Genomic DNA, 19,168 nt, shown 5'->3' on the forward strand with positions numbered 1-19,168 from the left:
TTCTAATGTTTGGTTCTGAGACCACATTGTCAAAGCCTGGATAGTTTGAACATTTGCATTGGGTTTTGTGCAAACCATTAAATCCAAAATGGCAAAGTCACTTTCTGATGCTTTGTTAGTGACAGGGACATTAGAAGCAGCTTCAGAAACCGAGTTAGATGGATTTCAATATTTACCACCTGGTAACTGATCAGCACACTGACGTTCCAAAATAACAAGAATCGCATGGAAAATACTTTCAAGTGATTGCACAGTTAAAGAATCAAACCCATCATTTTGAGTGCATTCAAACAGTTTGGTGTAAACCACACCTTGATGAAGAAGATTAGTATCCTCAAAAATTTTTCCATTAGCAAATAATAAAGAAGATGCGTCCATACAAAGTGATGAAAGTCTAATTTTTAAGCGAAGTAGGTAGGGGTTTAAAAATAATATACTATCAAGTGATTCGATAGTTCGCCACATTGGACCAGTAAGTAGTCTGTCAACAATACCTAATGCACGAACTTCAGCAATGAATACAAGATTTGTGATGTCTTCTTAAATTGCTTTTAATAAATTATTAGGGTAAGGCCAAGCATTAGGAAATTCTGTTATAGCATCCTTATGATAGTATAGGGCAGCTGCATTGTAATATAAAATATTAAAACGGTTTCCAATAAATGGAACAAAAAAAGATTTATCATTACGAGAAGAAAGAAAAGAATTAAACCATGATGCAACACCAGCTTCCTCACTACCCCTTGAATGAAATGCCTTACATGTGGTACGAACTAACCTTACAGCACCAGATTCTTTACCACTTAAAGCAAAAACAGTTTCAAAATCATTTTGAAGCAGAATTTTTTCAAAAGAATTCAAAACCTCATCAGTTTCTGATGCAAAATTAGCAAGCAAATGAAGTTTACAGAAAAAATTACTCATGTCCTTCATATTGTCTTTGACACCTGAAGAAAGCAAATGCCAGTTATTAATTGCAATCAGCAAAAGTTGTTCTCCTAATGTTTTTAACTGTGAGTTAAAATGAGGATTAACTGAAGATAGATCAGACATTATTGATTTAATTGATGTTATTAACTTAGCAAAATTAATTTCTTTTTCAGTGGCTGAGTTGCTAACAACGTCACAAATGTCATCTACTATATTAGTAAAGTTTTGCAAGACAGTTGCCGCATCTTTTCCAACCACTTTTGACAAACCAAAAGATAAAGTTTTCCCACTGGTTGTAGTAATTTGAAAATTTTGATAATGCTTATGGTATTTCTGAGTACCATCACCATGCAAACAATTGCCTATGTTAGAGTTTTTATTTGTCAAATTATTTTCAAGCATTGCTTCAGCAACTTGAAGTTGATCTAAAATTGAAGCTTCCTGCATTAACCTACATTTTACAGCGGCTGATGGTAGCCTAGATATGTTCTTTTTTGCTAGTTTGTTTAATACTAGTTTTATGACTCCGTTGACACTATTTATACTCACGTTCATTGAAAGAAGTTTCATGATAGTTTCTCAAATGTTATCGCTATATCTGCCATCTTCAAATGTTATTACTTCCTCGTCATCTAACAAAGGAACCAACTTTTGAAGTTCTTGATTCTCCTCATTTAAAATGTTTGTCTTATTACATAACGAAACAACTTCATCCTCTAAACTTATAACATCTTTCATATTGCAGTCATTAATATAGTTGGTTTTATTTGCAAAATAATTTTTAAATGACTCACTTTTTTTTGCAGCTTTATTTTCTCGTTTTTTAATTCAGAAATGTTTATATCGGAATTTTCAAGAACTGAAGTAATATCTTCTATTTTTTTTTTTTAATTGCGATATTTTATATTTTGTTTCTTTTTTTAATAAATTTATTTCATTTTTTTTAATTTCCAGTTGAGTATTACGATATTTTATTTTTTTATTCAAATTTCTAACATTAAATGATTTATTTTTGGACTTTAAATAGTTTGTTTTCAATAATATTGAGCTTTTCTTCTTTTTCACAATAAAGTTTTTTAACATTGTTTAGTTCACTTTCAATTAAAGAGTTTTTTGAAATAAGTATTTGCAGATTGCTTGACATATCTTCAAAATCCTTTAGATGCTTAAAATCAAATTCTAAATCCATCATCGATTCAAGTTTCCTTTTTGAATTTTTATTTTCTTTTTTGAGCATTTTGTTTTCACTGATAAGGATTGTTTCTTTACAAACTTCAGAACTAATAGATGTATTATTAGGAATATTTGTCACAGGTGGAATAAAGGCTTCACTTAATAACAAATCCAACTTTTTATTTTTGCGTTGTTTCTTTATTTTTTTGATATTATCAACTAATCTATTTATCTTTTTAGCTAATTGTTTTTCATAGCAGAGGAGCTTAACATTAAAATCACTGCAAAATTTACAATATAATGTATATACAATATACAATATAATTTACAACATAATGCATTATTAGAGGCATCTTTTAACGTTAAATACCAATTATAAATTTCTTCATCTCAACTATTTTTTCATAAATCAAGTCAAAAAAATCTATATAAATTTAAATCAATCTAAACATCATACCTAAATTGATATCCAAAAATTTAATGAACTATAAGGTTATTTATTTATCAAAACAATCATTGTTTTGATAAATAAATAACCTTATAGTTAATTAAAATTATTGATATCAATTTAGGTATGATGTTAAGATTCACTGTTACAATGGAAGTAAGTTTTAAATAATAATATTATTTAAAACTTACTTCCATTGTAACAGTAAATCTTAACATAAGTCAAGTTACTTAATAAAAAAAAAGATTTTCAAAAACAGAATATGACATTATATATCCAAGTGATCCAATCCCACCTCGTATGTATGGTATAATTAAGGCTTATAAGCCTGAAAAAGCTTACCATATGAGAATAGTTATATCAACTATCAGCACACCTAATTATGGAATATTTAACTACTTAGTTAAAGCAATACAACCTATCATAAATAAAAATTATACACGTTTGAAAAATTCTTTTGATTTTATTAACAAAACAAACTCATGGAATGTAGACGTAAACGAAGTTCAAGTTTCATTCAATGTAATAAACCTGTATCCATCTATCCCACTTAAAGATCCCACTACTTTAATTCTTACAGATCAATTAGATAAAGATGATTCCTACAGATGTTCTACCAAGCTTACTATATCAGAAACTAAAACACTTATTGATCTTTGTTTACATCGTTGCTACTTTTTGTGGAACAACGAGATCCATGAATTGGAGAATTCCGGTCCTATTGGTCTTTCATTCATGGTTGTATTGGCAGAATCTTTTCTGCAACATCACGAAGAAAATGCCTTCAAAATTGCAAAGACATTAAATCCTCCTCTCGACTTAAAATCCTATTTAAGATACGTCGATGATAGCCATGCTAGATTTTCAAACATCCAAGAAACAGAGAAATTCAAAATAATCCTAAATAAACAACACCCTGCAATACAATACACAATTGAGACAGAAAGCCATAACAAAACTCTGAATTTCCTAGATATAACAATAATACATAACAGCAAAGGTAAGTTTGAGTTTAAAGTCTACAGAAAAGAAGCCATTACAAATATTCAAATAAAACCGCACTCGAATCACGACGAAATTTTATGCGCAATATTCAAAGGTTATGTTCACAGGGCATACTCCATATGCAGTGTTACACATTTAAAAAATGAGATAAACTTTCTTATTCAAGCTTTTAAGGAAAATGGGTACACCGAAAGCTAACTAAAAAGTATTGCAAATCAAATTAGGAAAAAACGGTCCCTAAAGAACAATAGAATTCAATCCAAGAACAATGCTTTCCCACAGTATTATTACCGTGGATACCTTCACTATCACCAAAGTTAAGGAAAATATTTAGAAAAGTTGGCTATAGAGTAGTTTTTAAATCAAATCCTAATTTAAGAACATTATTAACATGTAAAAACAAATCTAGATTGCCCCAAAATTGCCAGCCTGGTACATATTTAGTTGAATGCAATTGCTCAAAAAAATATGTAGGAGAAACAAAATTACAAATTAGAACAAGAATTCAACAACACCAAAAAAGTTTAAATGATGGCAAACATTATCAGTCAGCAACCGTTGTTTAAAAAAGGAACTCGTCTTGATGCCGCTAATTACAGACCAGTATCTATCACATCAGCTCCATGTAAAGTAATGGAAAAGATTATCAGGGAACAGATAACTTGAAAAAACGAGCTGCATCTCATATAATCAACATGGATTTATGTCCAAAAAAGGATGCACGTCTAACTTATTGGAGAGTGTCGATTACATCACGAAAGAGTTAAGTAAAAGAAATTTTGTCGATATTGCATTTTTGGACTTCGCGAAAGCGTTTGATAAAGTTTCTCACCGTAGACTACTTCATAAATTGAAAGCATATGGGATTAATGGCAATGTTCTAAAATGGATTGAGTCATTTTTGATTAGTAGAAAACAACGAACTGTTTTAGGTGAACACTCTAGCGACTAGACCGATGTTCTAAGCGGAGTTCCTCAAGGGTCTGTACTTGGTCCATCATTATTTATCATTTATATAAACGACTTAACGGATAAGTTAAAATCAGTTCATAAAATCTATGCTGACGATACTAAACTGTTACAAGAAATAAGACCTGAGTTTCACGATGCTGATCGCCTGATCCTACAAAATGATTTAAACATTGTCACAGAATGGTCAAAGGAATGGCTGATAGAGTCAAATGTTCCAAAATGTAAAGTTATGCACCTTGGTTATGGAAATAGTAATCATGAATATGTAATAAATGATGGAAATACATCGCTTACTCTTGAGGGAACGGATATTGAGAAGGACCTGAGTATTTTCATATCTAATGATCTAAAATGGAATCAACATATACAGGTTGCAACACGTTTGCAACCTGTATGTGTTGCAAATTCGCAGATCATCTTCCAACGTCCTAATGCGTGAATTCACATATAATAATGCTCGTCACATTTTTTTTACAAATTGTACTGTCAATGATTGGAATAACTTGTCGTCAGCATGCAAAAAGGTTCCGTCAGTTAACGCATTTAAGAATAAAATTGACAAGTCTTTTTTTTCTCCAGCTGCAAACAGTACATTTTTTACTGAAGAAGAGCTGCACGTTTATTATTTAATTCGTGCTTTAGCAGCTACAAATATTGGCTTTTTAGATACTATTTGTCATAGATGTAAACTTTAATTAAATGAAAGCAATCTTTTTTCCCCTTTTCCCAATTTTGATATCAACTTACTTGCTATAAATAACAATTGCTTTTTTTTTTTACTTCAAGTTTATATTTCACAAACCATAAATTTTTGTATAATTTGTTGGTTTTGTTTGTTTGTTTTTTAATTATTTGTCATTTTATCTACGAGGACTTATTTAAATATATTACTATTACTATTACTAGCAATTGCAACACATAGCAAGTTTTGCTCTGAAAAAATAAATTGGGAGAAAACTAAAACTCTTAAAGTTGAAACAAAAAAGTTCGACCGTAAAGTACGAGAAGCACTCGAAATACAGAGGCACCAATGTTTCCCATCAAATGGTGGAATAAATCTCGATAATGGGTAATTTGTCAAAACTAAATTTTAGACTCCATTTTTTATATTCTTCACAGTTTGTAGATTTTTGACCTAACCCCAACGAAAACACCCGGAAAAATCCTTTTGAGGGATGATAGTACATACCAATAGGAGTTCATAGCAATAAATCTTAAAACCAGGGATTACCATCCGTGGAACTTTTTTGCGTTTGAAGTTCTAAATTAGAGTGAAAGTTAGTTTTCTTTATTTTCCGAATTCAATAATTAGTTTTACAAAAAACTTTATAAAACAAAAAATGTTCTACATAAAATTCTAAACAACTCTTATCTTATTCATATTTTTACAAAAACGCGTTTTTAACCTTCAAAATTCGAGACAAAAAATCGGCATTTTGTCTACCATAATGTCACGCTGAAAAATATCTTTTACAACCATCGTGTCACACTGAAAAACGATTTTTTGACGATCTCATCTAGTCACACGGAAAAACAACGCTTTGTTTTGGGAAATGGCTCTTGAAAAGCTTGACTAAGCTTTAACTTTTGACTCATTACCACCAAAATGCCTAATGCATCAAAAACACATGATGAATGCAGAAAATCTGTATGTGTTGTGTGCATGAAAAAAAGTGATAGAGAACTGACAGTTGCGGCAAAGGAAAAGATTCTTCAATTCATTGAACCTGATTTAGAATTCAATGATGACAGGGTTCCATTAGGAATTTGTGTCAACTTCAGATTTCAACTTGGAAAATTGGATGGCTCCATGAAAAAAGTTCCAACACTTTTCAACTTTCAAAACATCTCAAAAAAGCCTTCAACTCGCTCATCACTTATTTGTGATTGTTTGACCTGTCAAATAGGTAAACTGAGAGGAAAGGAGCAACATCCTCTGAACAAACTTGAGGACTCCTCTGAAAAATCAATCAGACGGTAATCCCTAATTTTAAGATTTATTGCTATGAACTCCTATTGGTATGTACTATCATCCCTCAAAAGGATTTTTCCGGGTGTTTTCGTTGGGGTTAGGTCAAAAATCTACAAACTGTGTCTTGCATAACGAAAAAAGAAGCCATTCAACTGCTGACGTCAGTTAAAAAAAGTTTTTCTATTAAACTGTTTTTTAACGTTCAAAAAATTTTGTAATATTTTACGAGCTGATGATGCTGGTGTCCATAACCCAGTGAAAATTTCTCAAAATAAATAATTACTTGTATAAAGAGAGTTCGTTGCTTTCGTATTAATATATATATATATATATATATATATATATATATATATATATATATATATATATATATATATATATATATATATATATATATATATATATATATATATATATATATATATATATATATATATAAATATATATATATATATATATATGTATATATATTTATATATATATGTGTGTGTGTGTGTGTGTGTGTATACATACATACATATATGTATGTATATACATATATACATATATATATATATATATATATATATATATATATATATATATATATATATATATATGTATGTATGTATATACATATGCATATATATATATACATATGCATATATATGTGTGTATATATATATATATAATATATATATATATATATATATATATATATATATATATATATATATATATATATATATATATATATATATATATATATATATATATATATATATATATATATATATATATAACTTGAGATAACTTTGCAATAAATAAAATCTAAGCAATATAATCTTAAAAGTTCATATTATTGAAATATGCGCGTGTCAAAGTATCCGGGCAGAAAAAAATACTTGAAGTAGATTTTTTTAAAAACATTTTTTAAATTAAAAATGTTGTAATTTGAAGTAAATTTCTTTAATACTTCCTCGGGAAACCCTTGGTATTGATTACTGCTTGACAGCGACAAGGCATTGAGTCCACCAGCTTCACAATCTCATTATTGCCAATTTTTTCCCATTCTTGTTTCAGAATTTTAAATAAATTATGCTTACTTTTTGGTTTACAACCTGAAATTTGTCGATCAAAGTGTTCCCGTAGATGTTCTATAGGATTAAGGTCAGGACTTTGCGAAGGCCATTCCATTAGTCGAATTTATTTGATCTTGAAAAAGTCTTTCACATGGGTTGAAGCGTGCTTTGGGTCATTATCCTGCTGAAATATCCATCCTTGAGGCATTTTGTCTTTAGCATATGGTAGCTTAACATCCTTACTAATATCTTTGTACATATTTTTGTCCGTTATGCCATCAATCAAATGGATTGGATCAACACAATCTCTATTGAAGCAACCCCATACCATAACGTTTCCACCCCCGTGCTTTACTGTTGATAGCTGGTATTTAGGATCGTTTCTATGGCCTTTTGGTCGACGAACATATCTAATACCATTAGATCCAAATAACATAAACTTAGATTCATCACTAAAAAGCACTTTCGACCATTGTTCTCTTGACCAATTCAAATGTTCATTAGCAAATCTAAAGCGTACTATTCGATTCTTCATAGAAATAAAAGGTTTCTTTGCAGGACGTCTTTCAAATAGATTTGCAAAGCTCAAACGACGCTTGGGTGTGTCAACACTACATTTTACAATATAAATTTTTTTCATTTCAGCATTTAACAAGACAGCATTTTTGCGTGGATCATTTTTTGCGGCACGAACTTAAATTTTATCTTGTCTTTCAAATGTAATTCGAGGCCTTCCTGACTTTAGAGAGATTCTATTGTTATTTCTTTCCTTATATCTTTTATATATATCTGCTACTGTTGATTTTCCTATATCAAACTGATCCACTATGTCTCTTGTAGTTCTGCCTTGTTCAATTGCACGCAATATTGCTTTTTTGTTAGCTAAACTTGTATATTTTCGCTTTGTCATTTTTAAAATTTATTCAAAACAATCTTCTTTTTAATTAAAAATACTCTATGCTTTGTTTACCGTTTTTAAACATTACATAAAAGCCGACTAAAGTATTGCAATTTTATTATTTTAGTACTGCCCAGATACTTTTGCACGCGCATATTTCAATAAAATGAACTTTTAAGATTAGATTGCTGAGATTTAGTAAAAATTCATTTGTTTTTAGAATCGTTATCAATTTTTTGACATTCCAGTGAAAATTTGAAAGAAATTTGACTTTTCATTCAAAAGTTATCTCAATTTATGCGCTTGTCCGGTTACTTTTGCACGCTACTGTATGTAGTAATAGTAATAGTAATACAAGCTACTGTAACGACTGTTGTTGCGGAGCATAAAGTTTAAAATTTATACTTTAACAGCCGTTAACAAATGTTTATCTAGTCTAGCTTTAAAAGAATTTACTGTCATTGCAGAAACCACTTTTTTAGGTAAAGCATTCCAATGAGGTATCACTCTGTTCGTAAAAAAATTGTGTCTCAGGATTGTTTTTGCAAATTCTCTTTAAAATTTCATTGAATGACCTCTTAGACTTTGGGAAGAAGCTTTATGAAGCTCTTTATACCACAATATCTTATCAATCCCAGTTGTTATTTTGAAAAACTCAATAAGATCACCTCTTGTACGTCTTGTTTCCAGAATTGTGAGACCCAACTTTGCCAATCTTTCATACATTTGACCATTCAGTTAACAAACTAATGTCATTTTGCATATTAATTAGATCATTATGTTCTTTTACAACAGATATGATTTTAGTATCATCAGCGCATAGTTTTGATATTGAAGAGATACATTGAGGAAGATTATTGATATATAACAGAAAGAGAAGAGGACCCAATACAGAACCCTGTGACACACCACTATAGACCTTGCACCAATCTGATACAGCCTCACCCATTACCACTCTTTGTTTTCTGTTTTTAAAAAAAAGATTCAATCCAATTTAAAAAATTGCCTTTTATTCCATAGTTAGAAATTTTATATAGTCGATGGTGGGACACCGTATCGAACGCATTTGCAAAATCTAGGAACAATATATCAACTGGATAACCATCTTCAATTTTAGTTGTAATAATATCGAAAGTTTCTAATTTTGTTGGGCACCCTTTATTTTGTACAAATCCATGTTGTTGAGGCGTTAACAGATTGTTTTCTGTTATATAAATTATCAGCTTTTTCTAATTATTTTCTCTACCATCTTACTTGGTATCGATGTTAATGAACTAGGTCTGTAGTTGCGCGGATCTTTCTTGTCTCCATTCTTAAAAAGTGATGTAATGTATACAGATTTCCATAATTCTGGCAGTTCTCCTGAATGAATTGATTTTTTGAATTTTAAAGACAAAGGTTTGGATAATCCTTCTGCACAATGCTTTAGCACATAGGGACTGATGTTATCACAACCAAGTGACTTGTTTTCATATATATATATATATATATATATATATATATATATATATATATATATATATATATATATATATATATATATATATATATATATATATATATATATATATATGAAAACAAGTCACTTGGTTTCATATATATATATATATATATATATATATATATATATATATATATATATATCTATATATATATATATTAAACCAACAACAGCATTACATCTACGTGGCATTGAATCAACCAAATTAATTAAAACATAAATTGGTATTTCCTCCCAAGTGCGCTTAATCAACTCAAACAAATCGTGCTGATTAGATGGTTTCCGAACACTAATTTTTCTCTCAATATGTTCCCAAAGATGTTCGATTGGGTTCAGGTCCGGAGATTGTGACGGCCATTCCAAGATACGAACTTTCTTTTGAGCTAAAAATTCCGTGACTAGCTTGGAGGTGTGTTTCGGATCGTTGTCGTGTTGGAAAGTGCAACCACGCAACATTTTGTCTTTTGCATGTGGCAGCATTATATCTTTGATTATTCCTTTATACATGTTTTGGTCCATAATGCCTTGAACTCGATAGATTGGACCTACTCCATCACGGCTAAAACATGACCAAACCATTACTGAACCACCACCATGCTTTACTGAAGGAACTTGGTACTTAACATTATCTCGAAGACCTATTGGACGTCGAACATATTTAAAACCATCAGAACCAAACATATTAAACTTTGACTCATCACTCCATAGTATTTTCGACCATTGATTTGATGTCCAAATTAGATGCTCAACGATTTTTTGCAGAAACAAAAGATTTTTTAACAGGACGACGGCCAAAATGGTTGTTTTGTCTTAAGCGACGCTTTACTGTTGCATAAGAGCAAGAAATTTGATGTGACTGTGTAAATTCTCTATGAATTTTTTTAGCACTCTTACGCGGATCTGCCTTTGACGATCTTACTACAACATTATCTTGGCGAAAAGTTGTTGATTTCAGGCGTCCTGACTTTGTTGAAACTTGGAAGTGACTCCGTTGTTGAAAAACTTTTAATGTATAACCAATTGTTGATCGCGGAATGTTCATATCTATTGAAATTTGACGCACAGTCTTACCGTTATTAAATGCTTGTACGATCAACTTTTTCACTGCCTCGCTTAAATATTTATTATGTCCCATTGCAAATTATTGATCATTGAATGTTTTTATAAAAATCTGGCTTCAGAAAAAGAAGTTAAAATAGTTTAAGTTATATCAACATTGTTAGAATTTAGTTCAATTACTTTTGAGCCAATCATTTCCATTCTTTTAGCAAAATTTTGAGTAATTACTCCCAAAAAGGAATTTTTGTTTTGTTTTTCATAATTGTATTATAATTGGACACGCTTACGCAAAATTTCATTTAAAAATGTTTACTTCATGAGAAAATTATAACCAAAAAGGTGTTTTTCCAATTACTTTTGGACGCTACTGTATATATGTTAGTATATATATATATACATATATATATATATATATATATATATATATATATATATATATATATATATATATATATATATATATATATATATATATATATATATATATATATATATATACATATATATATATATATATGTATATATATGTTAGTTTATTTTACAAATAGAGTGCTCAATGTTCTTAAAGAACAGAGTAATAATAAATTAGTAAAAAACACTTATCTAACTTTTTTCTTCAACTTTAAGTTTCACCATTGCTGGATCATCAGGAAGAGTTCTTCATGATGATCCAGCAATGGTGAAACTTAAAGTTGAAGAAAAAAGTTAGATAAGTGTTTTTTACTAATTTATATATATATATATATATATATATATATATATATATATATATATATATATATATATATATATATATATATATATATATATATATATATATATATATATATATATATATATATATATATGAAAGTAATAATAAAATCATCTTTTTAATAATCAATAGTAAAAACATTTAAAAAAAAAACTAATTTGATAAAATACTAACACTGATTTAACCATTAACTTTTTACAATTACATAATAATAACATAAACAGTTGGTAAAAATTTTTTAGCATGCACCAAAAGTAGGTTTTTGTTATTTTTAAATTATTTTCAGTTTGCGCGTAAGCATAAATATCTTTCCAGGTCCGCAGTTTAAACAATTTTCACAACCTACTTTTGGTGCATGCTAAAAATCGCTAACCGCACAAAGTATGGAAACGGAAAAAGAGTTCAATGGTGAATTTGATATTGAAATATTATTTTTTTCTTTGGAAAACGATTTTCTTTTTGCAGACGAAAGTTTCAATAAAGATTTAGACGCCTTGGTGTTGAAGTTGTCTAGTGAACCTGTTGAAAGCACACTTTCTTGCACAATTTGCTCTAAGAAGTGCATATCTCAAAGAGGCCTTACAAGGCATACATATTCAAAACATCAAAGTATTCCTTTGGATTTAACATTACAAAATCCTCAACCACCTATTCTTCTCAGCGAATTTAAAAGTCTGCTTGATAAAACATTACTACCTTAATTGACGACGAATCCTATCCTGATTTCTATAGAAATGAGTTAAGAATTAATCATGTAATTCTATTAGAAAATTCACAACAAACCCTATCTCTATTAGAGGCAACAATAGCTAGTTTTAAAGAAAGATGCAGAAAAGTTTTATCCTCAATTTTTACAAAAATATTAATTGTGATATTTGTGAGGAATTTTCATTAACAGTCTGACTAAAAAAACAACTAGACTTTTTGGCTATGAACTATGCAATCATGTTTTAGCATTTCTTAAAAACTCATTTTACAATAATTCGTTTGTAAACTTAAATGATTTATCGTCAGCTGAACTTTCAGATAGAGATAAAGAAATTATCTTGTATCTAAGTGTTTATGTATTCAGTACATTTTATTGCGGAGTTCGCAGTTCGCGGTTATGGGAGCAAAAGTTAAGCACAGACTGCCTTTCACTTCTTAATGCTGGTAAAATAGAACATTTTTTTAAGAATCCTGAAACATTCACTAAGTCTTACCAAAAATTTGAAGATGCTAAAAATTGAGGTGGTTTGTGGAAAGTGTCTCCTCCAATTTTAGAAATCTTTACAAAAGTTGAGCTTCTCTTTCGCCAACAAAGTAATGGTTTTGCAAAAAAAAATTGATTCAGAACTGATTGTAACCATAATTTTAAAAAACAGTGTTGTTATGCAAGCATATCTGAACTTCGTAGTCTTTGCACAAATCAAGTATCCGAAGAACTGTCTTTAAACTTATTTTATCATCTGGTTACACTTTATGTTAGAGTGAGATCTTTTTCATATGCAAAAGAAAAACTAAGTATCCACAAACTTAAAGAGAATCAAACAAAGTCAAAATCACTCTGTTCAAAAATGAAAAAAACATCAATTGGATTCGAATAAATAGTTTAATTTAATATCACATTCAAAAACGGCTATTTTCATAGCCACAAATTTCACAAAAACATACTTGGCATAGTAACTCAGTTGTTTATTTGTCATTTAAAATTTTAATATGAGAAAATGTTTCGATTTTTTTGTGTCAATTAGGGTTTCTCATTTCCCGGAAATTTAGGATCCCGGGATTCCCGGTGTTTAACTTATTCATCTCGGGATTTCCCGGCATAATTTTTAAATAAAAAACAAGCGGTTTCTGGCAAACTTATCTTAGCGCGCTAATCTATATTACTATTTAAAACAAAATATTGTTTTAAAAAACATAAAAAATCAATTGATTTGTCACTTAATCGTGGACGAATTTTCCCCATAAATATACCCGCGGCAGAAAAGCTCTTTCTGATTCAATTGATGTCAGCTTGATGGTCATTAATGTGGAGTATATTCTTTCTAAACTTTCGCTACGTTTTCCAGTTGCCTCAAAAAGTTTGATTTCTTTTGTGAAGTTTTTTAAATTGCTAATGTCTTCTAGAGCTGCTTTTTCTACTTGTTTGACATTACAAATAGTCGCATCCAATTTTTATTCAAGTGCCAAAATATTTTTGCCTAATAAATTTGGAGCAACAGCTTGAGGTATTGACGGTTCAGAAACCATGCTTTCATTGTCACAACTCACTTCAACTATTTCATGATTTGATGAACTAGTGCTAGCATCCTCTATGTACAACCTGGTATAAATTTTTGCTGTTGCTTTTATTGCATGTTTGGACGGTAAGAGTAGTTTGGAGTTGATATTTGATTCCTGATTATAACTAATTGGGTTGTTTAAAAATGTTAGTAGTCCAATTAAATTAGCATTTCTGCGTTCTTCAATTCTCTGCTGCACAGATTGAAACAGTTTATTAGCTATCAAATTTTTTTTTCCCGCGTTATTGTCCAAGATGAATATCATTACACCTTCTGCGTCAAGTCAAGAGTAGCATTATTTCTACCAAGTCTTTCTATTCCAACTTTAATCGGTTGCAGAGAAATTGTTATGGCGTTCATAATCGCATATTCATCTTCGGAGATATTCAGAACTTCTTTTATATCGATCATTGCTTGTAGTATACATGTTTTTATTATAAGGAATCTTTCTAGGATTGCAACAAAACTATTTCACCTTGTTTTGACATCCAATATCAGCTTCAGTTCTTTATGAAACAGATTTTACGTAGATTTTTAAAACGTCATTTTTAAAAGATGATTTGCGGAACATTCGAACCACTTTTTGAACCTTCTGAATTGTTAAGGCTATATTTACGCTATTTTGTAAATCATCAATAAACGTAACCCATGTTGAGCTGTATGACTCATCATTACAGTCAAATACATTATCAAACTCATCGTAATCACTCAAACTTTTATCGGAATCTTGCAACTGCGATTCAAAATATTTTGCTGAAGAGTCTGAATATTTGTAAAAAACATCACATACTACCAAATGAAGTCCGTGGGCATAATACAGCTGATGTTCAATACCACTTAGCCGTCCAAATTTTTTCATTACGGAAGCTCCGTCAGTGACACTAGCTATGATGTGCTTTTTAATTGATAAATTGAAATCTGACAGTTTATTTTCTACCAGATCAATAATTTTTTCTGCAGGAAGTGATCCACCTATCAGAGTCAATCCCAGGTTGCAAAACTTTGTTAATAAGTGTAAATTTACATTTAAATAACGTCGATTTTTTAAAGACGTATATTCGTCTAACGATAAAAAAATCGTGACCCGCTAGATATTTCTTTTGTTATCTCTAAAACCACAGTTTGTTTAGCTAAATCATATTGTTTTTTTTTATCATACTCATAACATGGGATGGACTTTTTGGCAATAACATGCCTTTTTCAGACAATGATTTTCTAATAAATTCACTTTTTGTTATGGCATTAATTGAGAAGCCATCCACCGTTGCTGGCTCGGACAAAATTTCCTCGATAGTTTGCTGTTTAACAAACAATGTGATTTTCTTTTGCACAATTTTAATTTCCGAACCAGTATCTTCATGCTGACGCTTCATATTTAAATCCAAATTTTTATATGCGTTTTTCAAATGACGAAGGAGCCCACTTGTCGAAAATCCTTTGCACATTATCTTTACATTGCACGTAAAGATAACATACACATGTAAGTACTTCTTACATGTGTATGTTATCTTACGTATGACTTTATATGTCTTTGTTTGCCTTTTTTCAAATACAAAAATTATTAAATATTTCAATACAGAAAAAGTTTAACTTTTCAATCATTTAGAATTTTAAAAAATAAACTTACTGTTTTTGTCGCAAGAAATCTTTTTATTTTTTACTCATATTTTATAATAACGAGAAAAAAGAAAACATCGCATTGCAAATTGCAATGCATTCCTTGAGTTAGATAGTTTAAGATTCAATAACATTTCTTGTTGTGCAAGGTTTTAATATAAGATATGAATACATTAAAATGCAACTAAATGCAATAATATTTTTTTTATTTTTAGTTGAATTAGTTCAATCAGTAATCATAAAATTAAAAAAAAGTAATGCAAAATTAAAAAAAATTATGTTCCAGGATATAACAGTGATATCCCGGGAAATCCCGCTGACACTTTTATCCCCGGCATCCCAGGAAAATGGAATCCCAGAATCCCGTTTGAAAAACCCTAGTGTCAATAAGTCATAGGTAAGGCCCTTAAGACTTTAAATCCAAAAAACCCTTATCAAAATGTAGTACAAAATTAAAATATACACACAATAGTTTTAAATTTATAATAAACAAATATTTTCAGGTTAACTTTCTGCTCTGACCGACTTGTAGAGAGAGAGTGTGTTGTTTCATTAAGGTCAGAACTGGGTATTTTTATTGTGATACTACCACTTGGAAGATTGCCATCCAAGATTAAGGAGCTCCTACCTCGGTCAGGTCACCCTACTACAAATTGTCTGTATTATATATATATATATATATATATATATATATATATATATATATATATATATATATATATATATATATATATATATATATATATATATATATATATTTATATATTTGTTAAACACCCACTATATATTACAAGTAAGGTAAATAAAAAGTTTCAAAAAAAATCTCTAGGATCTAGGAATTTTATTTTCAAGAACATCCTTGAAGATTGTTCTTTGTTCTTTAGAGTTCCAGTACTCAACTGCACATTTTAAGATTTTAAGATCCGTTTCAGGAATTATATTTTTTAAACCAGTAATTTTTATTTTTTCTTTGTGTTGCATTAGTTTCTCTGTATTTAATTTATGACTATTGCACAGAGCCTTGACGCTATCTACAAAAGGTTATGGACCTGATTCGTTGTTCAACTGCGACTTAAGAATATCAAATGTCATTTTATTTTTCAACAGGCGAATAAATAAGTTTATCTTATTTTGTTGCGTAATTATAGATATATCTTCAATACAAAATAGGGGATGTATATAGTTTTTACTATGTTTTGAAACGTTTAGTAGTGACTTCAGTGCAATTCTTCCTACTATATCAAGCTTTTGCAATAACATTTCTTTATGGTCGCAAAGCTCAAGACCATACCATAGTGTTGGAACAGCTAAAGTTTTATATAACTGAACAATAGAGTTTCGGTGAACAAAACGAATTCCAGCTTGAACTAAAGACTGTATTACTGCCCTGAAATGGGATATTCGGTTATCAATGTTTAAACGATTAAGTCAATATTTTGTGTCCCATATAAAGCCTAGATGAGTAAGTTTATTGTCTAGTTTTATTTTTTGGTGGTTGAGTGTTATCGTGTATTTTTTAATTTGATGTTTTTGACGGTTTTGTCAGCATTCAATTTTATGCAATTTTCTTTAGTGTAAATGTTACAGATATTAATTAGCTTTTGTAGGCCAGAGAGGGTGGAACTAAGAAGTATAATGTCATCAGCATATGCTACAACACCCGTGTAGTTTCCATTTATTGATGTTCCTACGACACTTTCATTTTGTAAGGTTTTTAGTAGGTTTTGAGTGTAAAGGTTGTACAAATGAGGCGAGAGAATCGATCCCTGTCTCACTCCTTGCGTTAGATAGAATGGAGATGATTTGCAACCTAGATAAGACACAGAAGCACTACTTTCCCTATATAATGACGATATTGTATTAACAATATACAGTGGTAATTTTTTATTATTGTACAGTTTCTCAAAAAGAATGTCCCAGTTGCAGCTGTCAAAAGCTTTTTCAGCATCGAGGGAACAGAGATAAACAGGTGAGTTGTTGTTGTTGTAGTGTTTAATTGTTTCACTAATAACAAATTCGGCGTGTAGGGTTGAGCTATTTTTGGTGAAACCGAATTGAAGAGGATGAGCTTCTTTTAGATCTGGACAGATTATTAGGATTATATATTCGATTAGTTTTGTGAAGATTGGAATGATGATGATACCACGGTAGTTATTTGGATCAGTTAATGATTTTTTATAAGATTTAGCAAGTGGTATTACAAGTGATGTAGACATCGACTTTGGCGTTTGACCATGATTAAGAGAAAATGTGAAGAATTTTTTTAGCCATTCTATTAGGGCTTCACAACGCAAATATTTTAAATGTTCTGCAGAGATTCCAAATGCATCTTTGGTTTTATTTAATTTTAGGCAAGAGATAGCCGTTCTTATAATTTCATCTGATATTATTACAAAGTCAAATTTTGTACAAGGTGGAACTTAAAAACTCGTCGCGGAATGCGTTATAGATTTAGTGTTCAACCGTTTTTCGAAACTATCGGCGAATTCTCTTGTGATTGACTCCTTGTCCTTTTTATTATTTATTGTAAATAATTTTGAGTTTGCATCAGTCTGTATATTTCTAAAAGTATTCCAGAAGTTTTTTGGATTGGTATTTTTTAACATCTTGATTTTTATGTAGTTTTTGTAAAGGTTATAGTTTTGTGCTTTCTTAACAGCGTTTCGGAAATTTTTTCGTGCCATTAAGTATTGGTTAAAAATGTGCGAACTTAAATCTTTTACGAAACCCGTGTCACACCATTTCTTAAAATGAAATGTAAGAACTTTTTTACTCCTATTTAACTCGGGAGTCCACCAAAATTTCGAATATAATGATTGTTTTTTCTCAGATAAGTGTTGGCTAAGAGCCTCAGATGCACTTTTTGTAATCAAATTATAGATTTTGATAAGTTCTTTATCGTAATTGTTATTTGTAAGGCTAAGACTTTTAATATTATTATTTACGAAATCATTACATAATTGTATAAAACCTTTAATTACGTCCACTAGTTCAAATTCACTCGATTTTATAAATTCTGATAGAGCCGCGGTGTAATTATTTTTTGTGGGACTTGATCTTTCTAGTAAATCGTATATTTCGAAAGGAAAAGATTGAAAATAACCAAATACAATTACTTCTCCGACACCCTCATAATTATTAACAAAGGTCTTTAATTATATCTAATTGATTTGTGTATTCATCTAATGATGTTCGATTATTCCGCGATGAAGTTAGATAAATACCAATTATAACAATGCTAGTATTATTTTTAACAAGATTTATAGCAAGAATATGATCATCTTCATATAAAATAATGACATTTTGAAACATATGTTTCCGAACCAGAAACGCATTTCCGCCAAACGGCCGACCTTGATCGCGTTTATTTGCCTGGTGGAAGTACGAAGAGTGGGTGTTTTTGCAAATATTTTTGATTATTGAATGTTCAAGTTTTGATATCCAATGTTCGCATATAAAAGTAATATCATGGGAAGTTATCAAGGATTCAGTGTATTCAATGTTTGATTTA

At 29.9% G+C, this 19,168-nt stretch overlaps 1 protein-coding gene across 1 annotated transcript; it reads left to right on the forward strand.

Annotated features, from left to right (window-relative positions):
- Positions 1–2,851: 2,851 nt before the first annotated feature.
- On the forward strand, positions 2,852–3,754 carry LOC136078744 (uncharacterized). The gene has a single exon (XM_065794539.1). The coding sequence runs from the start codon at positions 2,852–2,854 to the stop codon at positions 3,752–3,754; it is 903 nt and encodes a 300-aa protein (XP_065650611.1).
- Positions 3,755–19,168: the final 15,414 nt, after the last annotated feature.

Source organism: Hydra vulgaris, chromosome 03 (genome assembly GCF_038396675.1).
Source record: "Hydra vulgaris chromosome 03, alternate assembly HydraT2T_AEP".
In the NCBI taxonomy this organism is placed as follows: domain Eukaryota; kingdom Metazoa; phylum Cnidaria; class Hydrozoa; order Anthoathecata; family Hydridae; genus Hydra; species Hydra vulgaris.